The sequence below is a fragment of the Crocuta crocuta genome, unplaced genomic scaffold (genome assembly GCF_008692635.1).
Source record: "Crocuta crocuta isolate KB4526 unplaced genomic scaffold, BGI_CrCroc_1.0 scaffold50, whole genome shotgun sequence".
NCBI classification, from domain to species: domain Eukaryota; kingdom Metazoa; phylum Chordata; class Mammalia; order Carnivora; family Hyaenidae; genus Crocuta; species Crocuta crocuta.
The window spans coordinates 6282743-6305414 of NW_027527428.1; the positions used below are offsets into that span (position 1 = coordinate 6282743).

Below are 22672 nucleotides of genomic sequence, written 5' to 3' on the forward strand. Positions count from 1 at the left end.
TGGAAGTGAGTCTTCTGCCCTCTCGGGGAATTTGCTAGCCCTGGGAGGGGCGCCCGCCAGGATCAGCAAGGCCCCTAAGCTGTCAAAGCATCATAAGCCACAGAAAGTGAAACACAGGGTTCGTGGCAGAGGCCAGAGCGGGACAAGCCCAGGAGAGGCCGGGGGGCAGTGAGCAGAGGTGTCCCGGCCACGCTTCGGCTTTGGCTCCGGGCACGCAGACGGTACGCTTTGGTGTCCCTCCAACTCGGCCTGCACCATCTCCTCCAGGAAGCCTTCCGGGCTGGGGACCACCTCTGAGATCTCAGGCCCTTGAACGCCCCTGTCGTTGGCATTTTCTACAGACTCCAGCAGTCAGCAGTCCATCCCTCTTACGAGGCTGTTGGCTTTGTGGGGGAGGAATGTCTTGCTGTCTTGTTTCGTGTGCCCGGCACAGGCTCTCTCCAGGTTCCTCGAAGGATCCGTGTGCAGCTGGGCTGGCGCGAGCCTCGAGCTGAGTCACGGAAGATTCTGCGGATGGCCATGGGCCACGAGCCCGTGCACACCGCCTTCTGCCGAGCGGGCGGTTCTCAGCCGGGCCGTGTTAGAACCCTCTGGAAGCCCAGTGTAGATGCCGCTGCTGGGCCAGTCAGATCAGAGCTGGTCTGCTGCTCCCCCGACCCCTGCCCTGCAGCTCCTTGGGGATGCAGACTCCTCCCAGGTCCCCCCCACCTGCCCAGTTACCATCTGCACGTTAGCAAGCATTCGACTGCTCTGTAGGCCTTGGGACGCTGGAGAAGGTCTCGCCTTCAATGACCTTTTAAAAAGCCTCTTTCTTGCTCCACGACGGTAGTGGGGTGTGTGCTGTCAGCAGGCCGGGAGGTCTCCCTCGGGGAGGGCGCTCAGGGACACCCCGTGTGTCCTGCTGGCTGGAGGCACGTCTGCGGGAGGTTAGCTCAGGGTTCGTGGAGAAAACCCGGACGAGGCCACCCCACCCCCTGTCCAAACAGACCCCACGTTCTTCGCTCACTGTCCCCGGCGACTCGTCCCGGGTCCACACCGGCACTCAGGGACCCGACGAGCCGTGTTCATTTGCTCCGGAGCTGCACGCCTCAGCGAGGTGGGGCGTCAGGCCCCGCGGGGTCCTCAGAGGGGCCCCCACCGCGGCCCCGCACAGCTGGTCCTGGCTCCAAGGCCAGGGTCTCCGGCCAGGACACGGCAGTTCACACTCCCGTCTGTTTTCCTCCTCGCCTTTCTCTCTCTCTCAACGTCACGTACAAAACACACGCGGCGTGGGCGTTCAAAGACCGTGCTTGCAGGGGCGCCTGGGGCCTCAGGCCGTTCAGTGTCCAACTCTTGGTTTCCCCTCAGGTCGCGATCTCACAGTTCGTGAGTTCGAGCCCCACGTCGGGCTCCTTGCTGACAGTGCGGAACCTGCTTGGGATTCTCGCTCTCTCCTCCCTCTCTCTGCCCCTCCCCCGCTCCTGCACACTCTCCCTCAAAACAAATAAATTAGTTAATTAATACCAGGCCACACTTCTAGGGATGAAGTCCCGCTGGAAGGAATTCCGCGTGAGGTTCTCAGCTGTGATTTGGCAGCATGAGGAGCGTGGCCGGCGCGGCGTGGCCCCCCGGCCTTCAGCTCCGCCCGCCACCCATCCGTGTCTCGTTTCAGTCTTCGCAAGATTAGGAAGTGGCAGCTTTCACCTATTCAGGGTGGGGGGTGTGGTCAGGCGAAGCCTGGCGTACTTGAGACATTGAAATTGGAAAGCGCTGGGAGTACAGTGAGCCCAGGAACTAAAACTAGCGTCTTTTTCTGTTTAGAGCAAGAGGAAGAGAAGGAACAGGAGGAAGAAACCGAGCGGTTCCCCTTCCGCGGAGCTCGACTCCTTGGCAGAGGCCTCCTTATGCCCTTATAGCATCAGCTCGCTGGCGGGCCCCGGCTTCCCGGACACGGTGCCCCCCCAGAGCCAAGATCCTCAAGGTGGTCCGGCCGACCCACCATGCGGGCCCCCGGGCGCCAACCCGCCGCCGCCAGAGCGCGGTGATCACCAAGGGCCCGTGGGGCAAGTCGAGGCCGGTGGAAGCCCCCTGCGCGACCAGACTCCAGGAGAGGCCGCCCCACAGGACACCCCGGGGCCTTCCAAGGGCAGCAGCCTCCCCCAGGAGGGGGCTGGCCCCACCGCCTGCACCGGTGAAGACCGTCCCCGGAAGGAGGATGGGGCTCAGGAGCGCTCGCCGCCTGACTCAGCGGGGGGCTCGGAGCCCGGGAGAGAGCCGCATGGCCCCGGGCAGCAGGCGGGGGCCCAGGCCTCCGGGGTGAGTCCTTAGGGGAGTGAGGAGCTGCTCGCTCGCTCAGGCAGCTCCGTGTCACCTCCCGCCCCGGGACAGGCCCTGGGGACCCTTGGGATGGCGCCCCTCCCGCAGCCGCCGATCCCTCCCCTGGGCGGGTGGTGGCGGACGCTGACCCTCACAGCATCTCGGCACCTGCGCCCTGACATTCGGGGCCTTTGTCGTCTCCAGGAAGATGCGGCCACAGCCGGGCCAGCTGAGGCGGCGGGAAAGGCCAGGAAAGAAGGTAAAGCCAAGACTCAGAAAACGAAACAGCCTCCAGCGAGCACGGTTGCTTCCCCAGCACACCGCCAGGTAGAGCGTCTCGGCCTTGGGAGCCTCCCGTCCCTGCGGTCTGTCCCGCCGTCTGCCGCTCTCGGCCCCGGTCCTTCCAAAGCTCAGCCTCCGTTCAGTCCTTTGGTGACGTTCTTTTGGGTGCTGGGGATACAGCCGTGAAGGAGACCCAGCTCCTGCCTTCAAGGCTCATGCTTTCTCCAGGGGGAAAGCCAGAAAGCAAGGTCAGGCGTGGGGAGCGCCGTGGGGGAGAGCGGGGTGAGCGTGGGGGGGACCAGGGGTGCTGCTGAGAGAACGGGGCCGGCCGAGGCCTCTCCAGGGAGCGCAGGCGGAGCGGAGATCCGAAAGAGTGAGGGCAAGCCATGTGGCCCCCTGGGGCGCATCCCAGGCCAAAATGGCAGGTGCAAAGACCCCGTGGCAGAGTGTGGGAGGCCTGTTTGGGGAAGAGTAAGGAAGCCACTGCCTCCAGGATCCAGTGAGGGGAAAAGGGGCTGTTGACACGGTTTGCAAAGGGGTTCCTAGAGGCTGAGGCGGGGGGGCCCGAGGGCACGGAGAGGCTCTGAGCAGGGAAAGGATGTGAGCATCCCTGGCTGCAGGGTCAGATGTGAAGCTGGTCCTAGAGGCCGGGCCCGGTTACTTGTTCCAGGAAGCTGAGACCAAGGACAAGACGGCCACGACTGGAGAGAAGACAGGTAGGAACGAGAAGGCCAAGCCGGAGGGTCCAAAGAAGCCGGAAGGGGGAACCAGGAGTTATGCGGCTGCTGTGAAAAATGAGAAGGAGCAGAGGAACCACAAAGCCGGAGTGTGTGAAGTTAGGCAGAGGTAGGGGGTGAGCCCCGGCGCTCACAGCCTGCCCGGGGGACACAGGCGCGGCCCCCGGCCACGCCCACGCTCGGGCAGGGCCGGACATTCCCGGGCTGCCCTTCTTGGGGACGGCAGGCGGGGGGCAGGGTCACACCCCCCCATTCCTCAGTCTAGCGCACGGTCCCTGGGAGCCCGGCGGCGCGTGGGCCACGTCGGGGGGGAGGCTGGCACGACCCGGGCTCCTCGGCAGCCCCCTCCCGCCGCTGCCCCCAGCCCTTCACAGCCGGGCAGACACAGTCCCCCACCCTGTGACCACCTCCGAGAGGCCCCCACGGCACATGGTCTGTCTGGAGAGGGGAGGCTCTTGCACTTTGCTGGGGTGCGGGTTTGTACCCAGTCGAGAAGTGGGGACCCTGTTGTGCACGTGTGTGCGCACGTGTGCATGCATGCATGTGTGTGTGTGCGTGTGTGTGTGCATGTGCAAGCTGGTTGGTGTTTCCTTTCACGGCTTTGCTCCAGCCCCGCGAGCCTGCAGGAAGGAATCACGCTCTACTTCCATGCCATCATCTCCAAGCACTTTGGATTCGACCCCGCGGTCCACCAAGTGTTTGTCAGGGGGGGAGAAGAGCTTGGGAAGCCCAAGTGGAACCGCAACGTCTGCGAGATGCACCACACCAAGTGAGTACGCCCAGGGCGCGCGGGGCGGCCCTGGGGAGGCGCACAGAGCGCGCAGTCTTTGACGAACACTTTTTTTCAAGTCACTCACCCGCTTACCGTTCTGGAAACTGACTTTTTCACACAAGTTCTCCCTGTCCCGCGCTGCTTTGTCATACGTCAGCACGGCTCCCGAGTGTGGGTTCTGTCCGGAGACCGTGTCTCATCCACAAGCCTCCTCTTGGTCAGCGTGGACCTGCAGCTCTGGGTCTGCGCTCCGTGCTGTGTTCGAGGAGAAGGAACATTTTCAAAAGAGGATTCTTTCCGGGGGTAACCGGCAGCGTCCTGTTTTCTCAGAGACCTGCAGGAGATCGGGTCCCTCGTGGAAGGCAGCACCACCCTCTCCAGACAGCACCTGAATAAATCCATTCCTTACAAGTACGTCATCGTGAAAGGCAAGGGCCAGGTGGAGTACGAGTTCATCTACAAACGTCAGCAAAAGGAGGGCGAGTTCGTCAACCGCTGTCTGCACGTGAAGTCTGAACTCCTGGGCTCGGGAGGTGAGTCCGTGGCCGGGCCCAGGGGTGCGGCCGTTCCCCTGCAGAGCGGGGCGCACGTGGGCCCTCTTCACACGCACCCATCCCTCGACTCCCGCTCAGGGTCAAGGAAACCCGAGTTTGGAAGCACGGGTTTTTTATTTATTTAATTTTTTAAATGTTTTATTTATTTCTAGGAGAGAGAGAGAGAGAGACAGCGTGAGCAGGGGAGGGTCAGAGAGAGAGGGAGACACAGACTGTGAAACAGGCTGCAGGCTCTGAGCTGGCAGTCAGCACAGAGCCCGACGCGGGGCTCGAACCCACGAACCGTGAGATCATGACCTGAGCAAAAGTCGGACGCTTAACTGACTAAGCCACCCAGGCGCCCCTGGAAGCACGGTTTTGATCAGCGTGACGTAACGCTCACTTCGAGAGGAGACAGGAAAGGGGTTTTTACTACAGGGCAAGGGTGGAAGGTGTAGCTGCCGAGCGGAGGGGCCGCGGGGCGCTGGTGAGCAGGTGCAGGGCGGGAGGGCCCCCTGCCCGGGAGACCAAGAGTCAGACCCCCGCCTGCCGACGCCCCTGCTGCCTCCCCTCTTCTATCTCATCTTCATGTCTGCTTGTTTCCGCAGCTTTTCTTTCCTTCTGATTCTGTTTTCCACTCACTGCATGCGGCGTGTGGTGTGTGTTCCGTGGATGATCTATCTCTGTGGCGTGTGTGCGCGCGTGCCGAGTGTGCACGGTTTCTGGGGTATGGCCGTTTCACAGCGTAGCCCATTAGAGCAGGGTTCGTGTCTGCTCCCGAGAGGCCTCGGTCCGTGTCTGAGTGGCTCTTCTGCAGCTCGACTGCGGGGGCAGTGGGTCTTCCGCGGCTACGGTGGCCGGCTGACCGTCAGCACTTCTGGGGAAGGGGCACCGAGGCCGGGGATGGGCACTTCCGGGGATGGGGGACGGAGCTGAGTGCCGGTGACCGATAGATAGCCGGGCCCACGGGCTGGCCTTCGCTGGCTTTCCGTGACCCAGGCGGTCAAGGCTGGAGCCCAGGCGCGGGGTGACCCCGTGGCCGATGGCCTCACTGCAGGTGATTCTGGAAGGGTGTCTGGAAGGTGCTGGAAGCATGGTGACCGAGGGTCTGTGCTTTGCTCCATGCAGCTTGGCCCTAGCTTACCTGCATTAATTTGAGTAAAGGTGCCAAAGAGAGGTGGGGACAGGTGGCTGCCCCCCTTCCCTGCTAGCGTCCCCGCAGAGCGTGAGCCACAGTGGCCAGGCTGCCAGGGAGGGGGTCTGGCTGTAGCCCGCGCCCCGAGAGGAGCAGGCAACGGGAGCACATGCTGGTGGCCACGCTGTGGGGAGCCTACGCGCTGTCCCCTGACGTGGCCTGTGCCGGCCCGCCTGAAGCCGGCTCACCTGTCTGCTGCGCTTTCGCTGCTCGGTTTTATTTCGTGTTTTTTTTCATTCCGTCTGTGAGTGAGCACAGGGGTGCCGGGCGCCCACCAGCATCCGTCACAGCTCCCGGCGGAAGGCTGACTTTCGCCACCTTCACCTGCCTTTTCTATTCACGTTGTTTCCACGAGGAGGTTTGTTTTTTGGTTTTGGTTTGGTTTTGTATTTTTTCTGATTTTTGGATTTTCTTTCTCTTTTCTCTAGCAGGTTGGAATGTAAACACTTCTTTCCTTCTGGTAGATTCTGAGAGACGGAGACTGCTTAGATGCCCCTCCCTGCCCCACCATCCCAGGGTTCAGGGAGCCCCCCACTCTCCACGATGTGGGCCTGGCTCTCACCTCACCCTCTGTCTGGCAGGACGTTTTTGAAAAACTGAGGGACCCACTGTGTCCCCAGGAGAGAGCAGGAAACGCGCTATTTCCAGGCAGTAATTTCAAGTCCTCACCAGGTGGGATGGAGTGGGGTGAGCGGGGACCTCCATGCAGACAGCAGGAGGCACAGAGTACCTGCTCTTCCAGAGACTTCCACGTTCCGATCTTCACGGCTGAGCTTCCGTGTCTGTGCCGCCTCCAGCCATCCTGGCTGCCTCTTGGTCTCCTCATTATTTTGCTGGTTTCGCCGGTTTTCTAGTCCACACGCGTGTCCTCTGCACCTGGTCACACGCGGAGCAGCCGTGGGCTCGGCCCTTGCCGTGCATCGCGGCCCTGCGTCCAGAGTGCCGTCTGGTCTGTCGTGGGGCCCGCGCTGTCCTCCGGGGGGCTAGCCTCGTGGTTCCCAGTACAGAGGAAGCTGGCACTGGCGTGAAGTGATTTCCCACCATAGTGTTCAGTTGCTACTGAGCACAGTGTCGGGATCAAATTCTTAACGTCTGTGTGATCGTTTCCTAAGGAACTCACGTACCACGGGCGCTGAGCCGTGCCCTCCTCTGATCACTGCGGGGCCGCCGGGGTGCCCATCCTACACACAGCTGTCTCCCACCTGGGGCCGGGCTCCCTGTTGCTCATCCGCGGGCAGGCACCTGGCCCACGTGCGCCCTAGCCGCCCTCCTCGGCGATCCTTCTTACCGTCCTTTGTTGGCCTCATCGCACAGGCCAGCGTCCCCGGGAGGGTGTGCAGCTCAGCGCGTCCGGCTGGCCTGCGCTACAGCAGCTTCCTTCTTTTGCTCTTAGACTGGCACCAGTACGATGATATAATTTGCATGAAGTCCCCCGGGCTGATTCAGAGGATGGTGGATCACATAACCTCCGGCACAAGGAGGGACTTGGTGAGGGGGAAGCAGCTCGCGGCCACCATCATGTTGGACAGCATCTTCAGCATCCTGCAGACCTGGGACGCCATCAACCTGAAGAGCTTCTTTACCCAGTTCCAGCAGTTTTATTTCGTCGTGAAAGTGCCCATGATCTACGAAGGCCAAGCGCAGCCCTGGAGCGCTCTGCAGTACGACGAGAAGGAGGTACCCGGTTTCCGGGGGGGCCCCAGTAGCTCTCCACCCCTCTGGGCGGTCAGCACCACCCCACGTCCTGCCGGCCAGGGGCTGCCCCGAGGGGCAGATGGACCTTGCCCTCCCTGCGCGGGAGGGTTCTTCCTCCCCATTTTCTTTCTCTTCCACCCATCTATCTCCTCACCTCATCTCCACCTCTGGCCCCGCCTCCTGACCTGGCCCCGCCCCTCCTCCCTTCCGGCCCCACCTCCTGACCTGGCCCCGCCCCCTCCACCTAGGGCCTCGCCTCCTCACCAGGCCTCTGGCAGAGGGGAAAGGAGTGGGAACCCTTCTCTGTCACCCGCCCCCCCACATTGTGGGACGGCCACTGCCCTGGGGCCACCTGAGATGACAGTGGACCCTTGTAAGGGTGGAGGCCCCTCCCCCACGCAGGGCTTTTGGACTGCACCCCTGGGAGTGACTCCCATCGAAGGCCCGGGAAGCGGGAGTGCCCGGGGTCCGGGCGGGAGGCAGGGCAGTGGAGCCACCCCGCTTCGGAGCTGCATCCGCCCCTCGTGGGCGTCGGCCCCCTGCCCTGGTGGCACAGATCGGAGGGTGACTGGTCGGGGGGGGGGGGCGGCTCTCGCACCCCTGATGGTCACGAGCCCACAGCCGTGTCTTCCCTCTCTCCCGGGGTCAGGTGAAGGAAAGCCTGTGGTCGTATCTGAAAAAAGTGTCGGAGCCACTCCTGGCAAGAAGCGGGGACCCCTGGCCCGAGCAGCACCCAGTGAGGAGCAAACTGCGAATGGGCCTGATCCTCCTGTTTGCAGTGGAAACCTTCGACCTGCCCGTGCTGCAGAGCGACCTGGACTTGCTCTGCAGCCTTCTCTGCCCTGATCCCTGTTCGCCAGGCGACCTTCACCGCGACCTCAGCCACATCTTTGAAACATGTCAGAGGTACTGTATGTGTGTGAATGTGTGTGGGTGTGTAGGTGTGTGGATGTGCATATGTGTGTGTAGGTGTGCGTGCATGTGTAGGTGTGTGAATGTGTGTGGGCGTGTGGGCGTGTAGGGATGTGCATGGGTGTGTAGGCGTGTGTGCATGTGTGCGGGTGTGTGTGCATGTGTATGTGTGATAATGTGTGTGGGCGTGTAGGGATGTGGGTTTGTAGGGATGTGCACGGGCGTGGGTGTATGTGTATGTGTGTGGGCGTGTAGGCGTGTGTGCATGTATGTGTGTGGGCGTGTGTGTGAAATGATTTTGTGCCTCTGCATCCTGCTTGCTTGTACAAGTGCATACTTGTCACAGACGGAGCCAAACACCCAGGAAAGAGGGACTGCCTGTGATTGTACACATCTGCCCCTGCAGTTTTTACCTGCTTTGTTTCCACTTTTATTACTTTTCTACTGAATACCCTACTTTAGAGAAGCTTTGGGGTGCACCACGCCTTACCCCTGTCGACCCAAAACGAACAAACTTTTTTTAAACTTAAAACGAAGTGGGGCACCTGGCTGGTTCAGTTGGTGGATCCTGTGAATCTGGATGTCGGCTTGTGAGTTCAAGCCCCACGTTGGGTGTCGAGTTTACTTAAAAATAAAATCTTAAAAGAACAAAAGAGAAGAAGCATATTACTGGAGCCCACGTTGGAAGAGCTTGCCGGATCCGCCGCGAGAGCACGTGCGTCCCCAGGAAGGAGTGTGGTGCACGCTTATGTGTATTTTTCACACAAAGACTTACAGATGGTCAGGGCATTCCAGAAAGTTGCAGACTTGATGTTTTTAGGATGCGCAAGACTTATGGAAACCAGAGAGGTGTTTTTTTCTTTTTCTTATCTTTATGATCAGAGGGCTCCTTTCTGGTTATTTAAAAAAATTATTTTAATGTTTATTTTTGAGGGACAGCACGAGAAGGGGAGGGGCAGAGAGAGGGAGACGCAGAATCCGAAGCAGCTCCAGGCTCCGAGCTGTCAGCACAGAGCCCGACGCGGGGCTCAAACCCACAAATCGTGAGATCATGACCTGAGCCGAAGTCAGGTGCTCAACCAGCAGAGCCCCCCAGGCGCCCCTGGATGTTTATTTTTTTAAGCGAAGCCAGCAGCGTACGGTGTGTGCGGGGGGGCAGTAGAGCCAGCCTTTGAGATTTTGCCTTGTCATTTTGAATGTGGTAAATGTCCGCATAAAGCTTCCCAGAGAGCCCAGGAGCAGTGTCCACGCGTGTGGAAACTTGAACGTTCCCCTCGTCACCCTGTGTGCATGGATTTGAGGGGTTAGGGTTCGAAGACTGCCGCTAGGGACTCACCTCGAGGGCGCGTATGGGGGGCTCGGGGGCGCTCTCCCCGCAGCCTCCCGCGGCCCCATGTTCACTTCCCGACATGGGGCAGCTGTGCTGGGCCAAGTGTGCTCTCAGCGCGGAGCCTCCGGCCTGTCCCGAAGGAGCTCACGTCTCCCTGGGTGGGGGAGGGGGTGACTCAGTGCCCCCGACGGTCAGGGCGCTCTTGCCATCTTCCCCGCGGCAGCGTGGAAGCTTGGGGGTGACAGTAGGTGGGCCTTCCTTGAACGATGAGTCTTCTTAGAATATCTGCTTCTCCGTCTTATAAACCTGAGATAACCCAGCGCAGCCCTGCCTTTTTTAAGAGCAAAGAGTTGGTGGCAGACGTACAAAGTTCGTGCAGGTGTGAAGTTCAAAGAGCCGGCGAGCATTATTATCTCGTGACTGTAGGGAGGATGCCCTGTGTGTCCGCATGTTTCTCCGTGCGCTTGTGGAGCGGCTTTACCTCTGGGTTCACTGTTGCCAGAGGGCCTGGACTCACAGCTCACGTGGGCTTCCCAAACCTCGGTGCCCTCAGCTGTCACGGAGGGTGGTCGGTTGCCCCGGGGCTTCAGCGAGGGCCTGCCCGGGGCCTGGCGCTTGGACAGACGGCTGGGTGCCGCGGGTGCGCCCCTACGTCCCATGCACCACGTTTCTCCCAGGGCAAGTCACTCTTCCCGGCCACCCCCGTGTTCTGCCCCCATGTGAGGAGTCGTCGGGCTCACGGGGGCTCTCCACTCTCTTCCCAGCTGGAGAGGGTTTCTGGTCAACCTGTGCCAAAGGTGCATGGAGAAGAAGGTCGACCGCTGGGTGCTCACCCTGCCTGTGCTCCATCACTGCGCGGCACCCTCCCTTCAAGGAAAGGACTCCAAGATCCAGAATGAAGACGCCTGGGCAGCCCTGGAAGGAATCGCCTTCTCGGAGTTTCGGGAAAAGAGGCCAGATCAGTAAGTTGGAGAGCCGCTCTGGTGGCTGCGAATCTTGGGGTGACCGCTGCGTTTCCAGGTCCTCCAGGAGGCTCCCCTGTGCACACGGTCCTGCTTCTAGCAATCCTCCTTTTAAAATTACTTCTCGGGGCGCCTGGAGGGCTCAGCTGGTTAAGCGTCTGACTTCAGGTCATGATCTCACGGTTTGTGGGTTCGAGCCCCGCGTCAGGCTCTGCGCTGACAGCTCAGAGCCCGGGGCCTGCTTCCGAGTCTGTGTCTCCCTCTCTCTCTGCCCCTCCCCTGCTCGCTCACTCGCGCTCTCTCTCTCTCTCTGTCTCAAAAATAAATAAATACTGAAAAATATTTCTCAGGGAGCCTGGGTGGCTCAGTTGTGTAAGCATCTGACTCTTGGTTTCCGCTTAGGTCACGATCTCACAGTTTGTGGGATCGAGCCCCACGTCGGGCTCCCCACTGACAGCACAGAGCCCGCTTGGGATTCTCTCCCAATCTGATCCTCTCCCCTGGAGCACGCTCACTGATGCTCTCTTTCTCTTTCTCAAAATAAATAAGTAGACATTAAAACGTTTTAAAAAAGATTATTGCTATAATTATTGTACAGTGGTGTACAAGCCGTCTAGAAGAAACTCAGTTGTTAAAAACAGAAAATGGCAAACACCAGCCTTGTTCTTAAAGACCCTGTGTTTCAGGCAGGCGTGGCCCTCAGTAGGCCGTGAGCCTGTACCAGGTGTTCTTCGTAGCCCTTCTGTGACTTCTGTGGCACCTGGCTTTATGCGCCTTCCAGCTGTCACCTTCTGGGGTCTCCAGGACAGGGTCACGGTACAATGTCATGATTTAAGGACCATCGCTGGGCCCACTTGGACTGTTTGATCTGGAACATTCACTTACTCGCTCATCCAAATGCTTCGCTCGTACGTCACTGCCGCCACTATGGAAGACATATGGAGGTTCCTTAGAATGTTCCCAATGGAGCCATCGTATGATCCCGCAGTCTCCCCTGGGGGCGTCTGTCCCATAGAAACGAAACCAGGATCTCACAGACTCACGTGTGCCCCCATGTCCATGGCAGGTATTCACCATAGCCACGGCGTGGAAACAGCCCAAGTGTCCGTTACCTGGTGGGTGGGTAAAAAAGATGTGAGATACACAGACACACACAGAGGAGTGTGATACGTGTGGTGTCACTAAGAGACTCCTAGAAATAGAGAGTAGGGTGGAGGCGGCTGAGGGGCGGGGGCATCTGGGTAGAAGGTGAAGAAGCTTCGGGAGCCGGCTGTACAGCATGCTGAGTGGGGTTAGTAGCGCTGTATCCCTTCCCTGTTCACCCTTCCGGGTGGCGAAGAGTAGACCTTCAGGTGTTCATAGCACAGAAAAGAAATTGTAACTCTGTGACTTGATGCAGGTGCTGGGTGGAGCTGAGGCGGTGATCGTACATAAGTGTGTCAAATCAACTCCCTGTACGCCTTTACACCGGGGCTCTGTGCCAATTATAGCTCCGCTAGGCTGGGAACAGTGCTTATTTCTTGTTAAAATTTCTTGCTGTGGTAAAATAGACGTCATATAATTTGGCTTGTTAATCATTTTCAGTGTAGATCAGTGGCGTTCGCCGTAGTCACACGGCTGTGCCGCTCCTGCCCAGAGCTTTCTCCTTGTTCCCACGTTGAAACTCTGTCCCCATTAAGCAGCAACTCTGTTTCCCCTACTCCCACCTGTAAGCCCCGTCCTGTCTGTCTCCATGAATTTGCGCACCCTCGGGACCTCTCGGCAGTGGAATCAGCACATCTGTCCTCTTGAGATGGGCTGGTTTCACTCAGCATCATGTCTTCAACCTTCATCCATTTTGGTGAATTCTTTTTTTTTTTTTAATGTTTATTTTTGAGAGAGAGAAACAGAGGAAGAGACAGTGTGCGCAGGGGAGGGTCAGAGAGAGAGGGAGACACAGAATCTGAAACAGGCTCTAGGCTCTGAGCTGTCAGCACAGAACCGGACACGGGGCTTGAACCCACGAACCGTGAGATCATGACCTGAGCCGAAGTCAGACGCTCAACCGACTAAGCCCCCCAGACACCCCTCTTTTGGTGAATTCTTAATGTTATTGTTTGCTTTTCATTTAATTCACTACTTGGCACTTAAATGATTATTTTTAAAAGTTTTATTTATTTATTTTGAGAGGGGGCGGGGAGGGGCAGAGGGGGCGAGAGAGAATCCCAAGCAGACTCTGCACCGTCAGCACAGAGCCTGACTTGGGGCTCAATCCCACGAGCTGGGAGATCATGACCTGAGCCGAAATCAAGAATCGGGCGTTTAATGGGCTGAGCCACCGGGCATCCCACCATTTAAATCATTTTTAAAGTTTGGAGTTTGTGGGTCTATTCTGACATGACTTAACTCCATCTGTGTTTGCTGATCTCACTGCTGCTTTTTTCCTGTCCCTGTTTTCCCTCCTCCAGGAATCAGTTAGTTCAACTCATGGGAGAGGAAAGGCATCTGCTGCGCGTGGACGGGCATCTGTTCCAGTCCTGGTTTAGTCTGCTGTCCCTGAACAACTTGGTTCACTACATGGAGGACTTCATGGACTATCTGACCTTCTTCCCCACGCGCATCCTGGACTGTCTTCTAGGGACTTATTACCGGCTTCTGAGGCTTACGAGACCCTCCGTCAGAGATCTGGAGGTCTGTTGTCCAGAACGGGCTCTCGAGTCCTTGCTTAGGAAAAGCAGATCAGAAACTAGACCTTCAGAGCCTAGGACTTTTCCCTTGTGCGATCCAGGCGGGTGAAGCACTTAGATGCCGAGACCTGGGCGGGGCAGCTGGTTGCCAGCGCTACGGGGCCGGGCAGCTCTGCTGGTAGTTCCCCTCCTTCTGGAGAGTTCCCCAAAGCCCTGGCCTCCTGGGGTTCGGCTGGGGGGGAGGGGGGAGGGCGCTCCCTGGGCACTGTTCCGCCACAGCCGCTCCCTCCTTCCCTGTTTTGTGGGGCGCAAGAAACGGTATAATTTTAAATCCTGCATTTTTTTGGTGAAAGATAGAAGATTGGTTCCTGAGCACCTTAAAACTCATGGGTGGGAAGAGAAGAATCCATTGTTTTGCCTTCTTTACATTTTTTTTTTTGGTTCTGTTTTGGACGCATGGTGGGGTCATGTTTAACTCTGCTGTTTTTCTCCCTCGGCCACCCCAGAACATTGAGAACACGCTTCGAATGTTGTTGCACCTCCTGGATATTTATCAGGACAAGTAAGTAGAAAAAGCAAAATGAAAATCTTTCTCCCGCCCGAGGCACCCCCTGCCCCAGTGACCACCAATGTCCCGTATTCGCTGTGGGGATCAGAAAGTCCTCACCCCGCCCCCCCGTTCGAGCTCTTAATGCTCATTTTTCCTCCACGTTGTCTCCCATTTATTTGGAAACAATCACCATATTGCACATCCAAGCTGGTGTTCCGCGTTTCTTTAACATTTGGTCTTTGCATGTTTTTGGCAAGTCAGGCCAGTCGAAAATAAAACTCGAAGGCGGCTTCACCTGGTTACCCGAAATCGTGCGTTCCTGCCAATCTCTATGACACTGCACGGAAACATGCGAGGGGATCGGGGGTTCTGAGATTCTGGGGACACTTCTGTTATCGCGTCCCCTGGATTCTTAGGGCGTTCGGGGTGGGCGTGTCCCATCCCTGTTAATGTCAAGCCCGGGGCCTCAGGACCTCCCCTGAGCCCGTCACAGAAGCACCCTTGCAACGCCACCTGCCACACCTCACTCCCGTCGGCTTGGCCGTGTGTCAGCCAGGGACCCACGGGGCTGGAAGAGACTCCACGCACTGTACCTGTTCTAGCACCTCCCTCCCTCTCTCCCTTCACCTTTCTGATTTTTTTTTCGAATTTTGTAGGATCTAATCTTCGGTGAAATACATCCCTAGCTTTTTTTTTCCAGATAAGGGACTACGCTTGGAAATAGTTATACTTGCTTTTGTTAATGTTTTTTTTTTAACATTTATTTATTTTTGAGAGACAGAAAGACAGAGCATGAGCAGGGGAGGGGCAGAGAGAGAGGGAGACATAGAATCCGAAGCAGCTCCAGGCTCTGAGCTGTCAGCACAGAGCCCAGTGTGGGGCTCGAACTCACGAACCGTGAGATCATGACCTGAGCCGAAGTCGGACGCTTAACTGGCTGAGCCGCGCAGGCGCCCCATACTTGATTTTGTTAAAATAATTCAGACCTTGGAGGCAAATCAGAAGGACCTTGTTTCCTTTTTGTCTTGGTTATAAGTTTAGGATCTGTTGAAATGTTCCAGATGTTAACCTATTTGGGATCAGATACGTGCCTTTCTCGTCGGGATTCGGAAGGGGAGGAATGCATCAGGGTCATGGGTGCTGTGGCCTCATTTCTCCTAAATTACTTCAGTCGTTTCTCTTAACTCTTTGCGGTGCAGGATCCTTGAGGAGCCCTTGATACAGTCCTACTTGACTGTGTGCCTGAAACTTCATGAAACTGTCTGCAGAATCACAAAAGACGCCAAGCTTTGTGAGCTGCCTGCCTCATCTGCTGAGATTGTTTGCAGAATTATTACACTTGAACCTCTAGTGGTAAGGTTCATACCGTACTCATACACACAACGTCGCGCCCACAGTGAGTGTGGGATTTCGAGCGGCCTCGGTGCAGAAGGGAGATCGGCTGTTTCTGGGACTGCTAGGGGGCCACAGAGTGGCTGATTGTGTCCTCAGACTATACGCTGGGCACCTGCCCCGTGCTGGGTTCCGTTCTGTGCATTGAGGGTGTTTCGGTGAGCCCCAGTCTGCTCCCTTGCCCTCGGCGGGCTTCCACGGAGGGAGGGAGGCAGGCCACGCAGGGGACAAAGTATAGAACATCAGTGCAAGGTGTGGATGTGGGCCCAGATGCTCCAGGGCCCCAACGGTCAGTTTTTAACAAGCTTTTGGATGGGCCCTGACAGAGGGTTAAGTGCATTGATGAGACACCAGGCGCAGGAAGGCAAGGAGCGCGTGAAGTCTCCAGACCAGTGCTTGGCCGTGGGCTGTCCGCTTACTGCCCGTCTCTGCCCGGCCCTGTGCCGGATGCAGGGGATGGAAGAGAGAAGGGCCCTGGGCTCAGAAAGGTCTGGTGGGGGACAGCCGGGGACCGTGTACGTGCGCCACAGGTGACGGGTGGTAGGCTGGTGTGCCTGTAAGGTGCCTTGGGACCCCAGGGCAGTTCTGGGGTTCCTCCGAGGAGTGAACAGCCCTCACAGGGTCAGGGAGGAGGAGCCTCGCTGTTCTCAAGGCCCCTCAGGGAGCAGAGTGTGGCTAGAGATAATGGCCGAGGTCTAGACAAGGCCAGACTACAGGGCAGCCACACCATGCTGGACCTTCTGGATTGTTCTAGAAGGTGCAGTACTGTTCGGGGATTTCAAGCAAGGGTGGGCATGTCCAATTTTTAGCCAAGAACCACCGTGCCCTCTTGCCATCCGTGGATCCGGGGCGCTGGCTGGTGCACCCCTACCCACCCTCTCCCTCATCTTTATGGACAAGAGCCCCCTCTTGTCCTAGGCTGGGTGCACCCCTCTTCATGCACCCAGAGGACACCTTGCGCTTTCCCCACTTGGCACCTACGTACTTAATGAGCAGGTGCTTGCCTGTCTGTCTGTCTGTGAGCCGTTGTCCACTGCCCCTCCCCCACAGCATCCACTCGCGTGGCAGGGACAGCATCTGCTTGGCCACTGGGCGGGGGGCGGAGCATAAGGTGGTTCTCAGGGAGCCTCCCCAGAGGGCAGCATGGCAGTGGGTCCAGTCGTGGGTCTAGTTGTGGGTCCTGACACTTTCACTGAGCTTGCGGTTGCTGCTGAAAAACAGGGGCTGGAGCTGGGAGGGCCGGGGCGCGGGCCCTGCTGCCATGAGGCTCTGCACGTGACTGCTTCATGGAAACGTGCCAGGAGCGGGGGAGCATCGCCAGAGCCCGGACCCAGGGTCAGAGATGTCCCCAGGGGCAGAGCCCGTCCCCCAGAGTCAGAACCTGTCCCCAGGGGCAGAGCCCGTCCCCAGGTAGAAAGGATTTTTCAAAGTAGGGGAGACCTCATGGGAAGGAAGCACGGACGGGAGGGGCCTTGGGTCCGCCTCCGGCCATGGAGCAGGGCTGTGCGTGGCACTCCAGCGGGGGCTCCTCTGAGCCTCTGGAGGCCATGCCATTGGGGCGCGTCCTTTCCCAGCCCGTCTGGAAAAGGCAGCCCGGAGTGGCCTGCTCGTCAGTAAGTCGGAGTCCGCCAGGCTGTCGCTACGCTGGGGGGTTCCCGGGGCAGAAGGCCTTTCCTTCCCAAGCCCCCCGCTTTGGCCGAGCTGCCTGCTCTCACAGTGAAGCCACGGAGTCCAGGGGAGTCAAAGCACCTTAAAACGTAGGCGAGGCCGGTGTCTGGGACGCATTCACGTGACTGCCACGTGGCTAGTTCACAAACGCCTGCTGTGGCTCGGGAAGGGAGAGCAGCGTCTCATGACCCGAGTCACAGTGCGGGGACCCTCTCTCTCTCTCACTCACTCAGCAGCAGGATTCAGCTGAAGGCCCAGAGAAGGAGACCGGGAAGAAGAACTCTGTGCAAACGGTCTTCCAGGGGACGGTCACGAAGACCAGAGCGTGGCTTCAGAGCGTTTTTCAGGACAGCATGCTTGTCTGCAGCTACTGGCCACCTGTCACGTTCAGATACCGGGAGGAGATCAAGGTGCGCTGTGCAGGGCTGAGGCGCTGCTGCGACACGCTGGCCCTCGCTCTGTCCGCGGGCTGGGAGAGCCCAGTGCTGGGCGCGCTGCCCACGGGCCTCCCTGGTGGGGTCCACGGCGGGGTCCACGGCGGTCCTCCGGCCACAGGCCCCGGGAGAGGTGCTGAGGGGTGGGGCTTGTGGGGAGGGGCCTGCAGGCTCCCTTTCAGCGAGGCGGGGGGGCGGNGGGGAGACCGGACAGAGTAATCCCCGAGCACTAAGAATGAGTAAAGGATGTTAGTCTGTTGACACAAGAGAACGATTCTCGGTTAAGGGCAGTAATGATGGTAAAATAGTAACACTGATTAAAATGTAATTGACCGTCTGCTCTGAGGCCGGTGTGGCTGTCAGCCATGTCTTACAGAAGAGGTGACAGGGTTGGGGGACATGACGAGAGAGGGGACCCAAGCTCAGGCAGCCCAGCACCATCAGAGCCACACGGGCGAACCTGGCCGTGTTCTTGAAGACTGTTAGCCAGCGGTCGGGACGGGGCTGTAGAGAGGGGATGAGCCACCCAACCGGATGTCCCCCTTCACCCCCTCGGACCAGATTTCAGCAGGGCCTCACCCCCCAGGGACACATCAACGGGCGAGTCGTAAAATCCCACAGCTGACAATGTGCGTGAACAGGGCTGATGGTGTCATAGACTTTCCCCTTCTGCACACGGACAGGAAACAATCATTAATATGAACCCCTGGGGCACAGAACTCCCACCAGCCACCCTCAGAGGGCAGTGTCTGGGGTCGAAATGAAGAAAACCCACATCAGTCTTGGACCTTGTTTAGAGCTTTCATTGTTGGTAGAAGGACAGACGGAGCACTTCTGGAGAGGTTTGTGTGAGCACGCCGCAGAGGGATTTGGAAGCCAGGCTTCTCTCTCACCGTGGAGAAAGGGGATGCGGCGTAGGGCCGGGGGCCGCTGTTGGTGTGAGCTCATGACCTGGAAGGCTGGGACGGCTCCCGGCTCCCCCCACCGAAAGGCCTAGAAATAGTGCCGGCCGGGCCCGTGAGCGCCGTGAGCGTCCCTGGGCATGGCTTTACCATCCCCGCTGAGAGGAACCTGGGCTTTGGGAAGTCCAGCCTGAAACACCTGTGGTAGACGCAGGGCTCACGGCGGGCTGGTGTCCTCCATCGGCCCCTGGGACGAAAACGGACAGCGTCGATGGTTTACTTCCTGGCGCTCTGGGGACCCCAGCTTCTGAGCTGTGGCAGCTGTACTGTGGCTGAGTGAGGCACGGACTTAAGGGGAACATGCGGTGAGCCTACGTGGGAAATCCGCTGCATCTTTGCAATAGTTCTGTAAGGCTCAAGTCCTTCCACGCTTTTGTTTTTTGTTTTTTGGGTTTTTTTTTTACTGATTTATCATACTAGGAGAGAGAGAGAGAGAGACAGCGTGAACAGGGGAGGGTCAGAGAGAGAGGGAGACACAGACTCCGAAACAGGCTCCAGGCTCCGAGCTGGCAGTCAGCACAGAGCCCGACGCGGGGCTCGAACCCACGAACCGCGAGATCATGACCTAAGCGAAAGTCAGACGCTCAACCGACTAAGCCACCCAGGCGCCCCGCCTCCACGTTTTTAGAAAAGGAAACAAAAGGTCGTCTGAAGGGACCACTGGCCGAATCTGGGACAATTTGTTTACCCAGATGAGTAATGCCAGGACCGGATGGCAGTTCCTTAATACTTGAAATATGTTTTCAGACACAAAAGGAGGAGGGAAGAGAAAGGAAAGTTCCAGTGGATGTGGAGGAAATGGTCGTGATCGAAACCTTCGCCTGTAACACGGCAGTGGTGATGGACTCCGTCAGGAGTTATCTATGAGTGCTGAACTCAGTGGGTACCAGTGTTAGGAAGCAGGGTACCCAGGTTATAAGTGAATACAAAACAGGGAAGAGCACGGTGGAGAAATCTAGCAGACCTGACGGACTCAGGGTCTTGTGATCTCCCTGTGCGAGGCTCTGATCTGACGCAGCACTGTCTCGGAGATGCCAGGCCAGCCACGGGGGGTGATTGTCCGTCCTGCCTGCCGTACAGAAAATACGTTTTCAATACGGCTCAACTGAATAGTATTCCCGCCAAAAAAATAAGTCAGGAATCTGCACGTCCTCACGGGAGAATTATGAGTCAAGTCGGATCAAAAGACAGACTACAGACAGAAGAATGGAGCCCCGCCCCCCGTCAGAGGACAGGACCCCACCAGCACGAACCGCCTTGAAGATGACGCTTGCACCTTGATTATGCGGCAGAAGGGCCACAGTATTAGGAGAGTCCCTCCCAGGCACGCAGGGGGCCACGTGGATGGAGCCGGTACCTTCTCTCCCCCTGGTTCTGCAGAGAAAACGCTTCACAAAAGAGACAGAAGAAAAGCTTTCAGTCCTACCTGGGGAACCCAACGGAAGGAACGTGGGTTTCTTCGGGCCATTCCTGCAACTTTTGTTTTACGTTCAGAGTTTTGTTGAGATGAGACCAGAGAGAAATACTTTCAGAATAGAGAGCAGTGCCTGGTCTTCCCGCCGAAGCCCTTCCTTTTCAAAGACGGGGACAGGGATGGGTGTCCCTGCCCTGCCACCGATGCTGATCACCCGTGACGGAGACGTGGCCAGAACCCGGGTGTCCGGCGCCTCGGATCTGCCAGAACGGTCTTTCCTTTTTCATGGGATTCATTGTGACGCTTCGTCGCCACGGGGCTGTCACTGACATGAGGGCTTTTGCAGGTCTGGAGGCGGCTGGTGGAAATAAACTTCCCCGCGGAGTACGGCTGGAAGGAGTCATTGATGGGGGACCTGGAAGGAAGAATCAAACAGGTACCAGAAGTCGGGACCTTCTTTTCAGGGCAGGTCGATGAAGCCGTATCATTCGTAACATCCTGTAGATGCGGAATGGTGCGTTTGATGGGTGGCCCTAGCGGCCACAGGGCGTGGAGTAAACGTGACCTTGCATTTTTAAAAAAATTTTTTAATGTTTATTTGTGAGAGAGAGAGAGCGCGCATGTACCAGCAGGGGAGGGGCAGAGGGAGAGAGAGAGAGGGAGACACGGAATCAGAAACAGGCTCCAGGTTCTGAGCTGTGAGCACAGAGCCTGATGCAGGGACTGAACTCATGAGCCACCAGGTCATGACCTGAGCCGAAGTCGGACACTCAACTGACTGAGCCCCCCAGGCGCCCCTGACCTTGCAGTTCTGATCCAGCCTTAATAGTTTGACCAAAGGTGATGTTCCAGCGAGGAGTAAGGGAATGATCTTGCCGCCAGGGAAACCCTGGGTTCGGGGAGTAAACCCCCTGCACGTGCAGTAGCTCCTAATGGGACAGATTCCTTACCAGCCCCAGTGACAGATGGGGAAATAAAACTGTCTTCATTTCTTTTTCTTTCTTTCTTTCCTTCCTTCTTTTGTTCTTTCTTTCTTTCCTTCTTTATTTTTCTTTTTTTCTCTTTCTTTCTTTCCTTTTCTTTGTTTCTTTGTTTCTTCCCTTTTTTCTTCTTTCTTTCTTTCTTCCTTCCTTTTTTTTTTTATTTTAGGGAGAGAGACAGAATGCAAGCAGAGGAGAGGGGAAGAGGGAGAGGGAGAGAGAGTCTCAAGCAAGCTTCACGCTTAGCTCTGAGCCCCGCATGGAGCTCGATCCCACGACTCTGGGATCATGACCTGAGCTGAAATCAAGAGTCGGAAGCTCAACCGACTGAGCTGCCCAGGCGCCCCCATGTCTTCTATTTTAATTAAAGCCTGTGATCCTAAGAAAATTAGGACTCGTTTTTCCATGATATGAGAGGTGTTTTTTTAAAATATTTTTTTAATGTTTTGTTTATTTCTGAGAGGGGGGGGGAGAGAGACAGCGTGAGCAGGGGAGGGTCAGAGAGAGAGGGAGACACAGAATCTGAAGCAGCTCCAGGCCCTGAGCTGTCAGCACAGACCCCGACGCGGGGCTTAAACCCACGAACTGCGAGATCATGACCTGAGCTGCAGTCGGACGCTTAACCGACTGAGCCCCCAGGTGCCCCCCTGATATGAGAGTTTTATGTGTAACTGTCAGATGGATCTTTTTAAGAAAGAGGAAGCAAGGGGGAAACGCTTATTTTTTGAAGTTTCCCTGTTTTTGCGAGCTGCCAGGCCAGGTGCTTTTTCTGCAATGTGGGAAGAGAGACTCTGCGTTGTAGCCTTGTTTTGTCTAACGGCTACAGTGAAAGGGGCCGGGGGACGTGGTTGGGGTGGGTGGGAAGTGAAGGACTCGGGACCTGATACGTTCCGGGGACAGTAGGGATACGAGAGCGCTCGTCCTGCCCGCGTGTCACGCCGTCCTGTGTGTTGCAGGAGAAGCCTCTCGTCCAGATCTCTGCCTTCTGCAGCACCCAGTGGGATGCCATGGGCTTAGAGGACAGCGTGTCGAAATGCTTCGAGAAGTGTGTCATCGAGGCAGTGAGCACAGCCTGCCAGGTGAGCCGCCTCCCGCGGGGGAGATGGGTTCAGGTTCACGGCCGTCCTCCGACATCAGCAGCTCGGGGCCGTTCAGTGCCCGCTGTTTTGAGCCCTGCTGCCAGCGCAGACATGGCACCGGGAACCCCCTTCTAGCCTAGAGGGAGGGTCCTGGGATTCAGTACCCTTGACCCTGAGGTGCCACTCGGGCTCCTGCTGCTGCAGGCAGTGCACCGCTCATGGGTGGCCCTGAATCAGGCAATCGGCGCCACTCCTGTACGTCCTCATCATTGCTGCTGGATTGTTTTTTTGGGTTTTTTTGGTAAGTTTATTTAGAGAGAGAGAGAGAGAGAGCAGGGGAGCGGCAGAGAGAGAAGAGAGAATCCCAAGCAGGCTCCGTGCGGTCACCACAGATCCCGATGTGGGGCTCGAACGCACAAACCACGCGATCATGCCCTGAGCCAAAACTAAGAGCCGGATGCCTAACCGACCGAGATGGCCGTGCGCCCTGGCCGCTACTGGCCGGTTTTACCGCCTGCTCACGGCTGCTCCGCGAGTGTGCGGAGACTCCGAAGGCCGGCAGAACGTTTGTGGAAAAGGAGAGGAGTTTGCAAAGATTCAACTCATTTGGGGTTTTTCCTGCAAAGTGGGAAGAGATTCTGCCCCACGTTGCCCTTAGGGTGAGCCTCCCACTCTGCGTGTGGGGGAGCCCTAGCGTTTCCTGTACGTAAAATCGCATCGTGTGCAGATAGACGTGGTTTTACTTCTTCCTTTCCAGCCCGGATGCCTTTTATATCTTGTTCTCGCTTCATTGGTCTGATTAGAGCCCCACCCC

General features: G+C 57.6%; 1 protein-coding gene across 2 annotated transcripts in view; it reads left to right on the top strand.

The window, feature by feature from the left end:
- The window catches only part of RNF213 (ring finger protein 213), a 103082-nt gene that overhangs the window by 20796 nt on the left and 59614 nt on the right, over nt 1–22672 (top strand). The window contains exons 4-17 of one of the 2 annotated variants that reach the window (XM_077755262.1): nt 1801–2295; nt 2500–2622; nt 3248–3423; nt 3925–4083; nt 4417–4619; nt 7208–7491; nt 8159–8415; nt 10516–10713; nt 13161–13383; nt 13886–13941; nt 15129–15282; nt 17190–17399; nt 20146–20235; nt 21736–21858. In XM_077755262.1, the coding sequence (XP_077611388.1) occupies nt 1801–2295; nt 2500–2622; nt 3248–3423; nt 3925–4083; nt 4417–4619; nt 7208–7491; nt 8159–8415; nt 10516–10713; nt 13161–13383; nt 13886–13941; nt 15129–15282; nt 17190–17399; nt 20146–20235; nt 21736–21858 (2751 nt within the window). The remainder of the gene's footprint in view (nt 1–1800; nt 2296–2499; nt 2623–3247; nt 3424–3924; nt 4084–4416; nt 4620–7207; nt 7492–8158; nt 8416–10515; nt 10714–13160; nt 13384–13885; nt 13942–15128; nt 15283–17189; nt 17400–20145; nt 20236–21735; nt 21859–22672) is intronic. The other variant, XM_077755267.1, reaches the window with a different exon arrangement.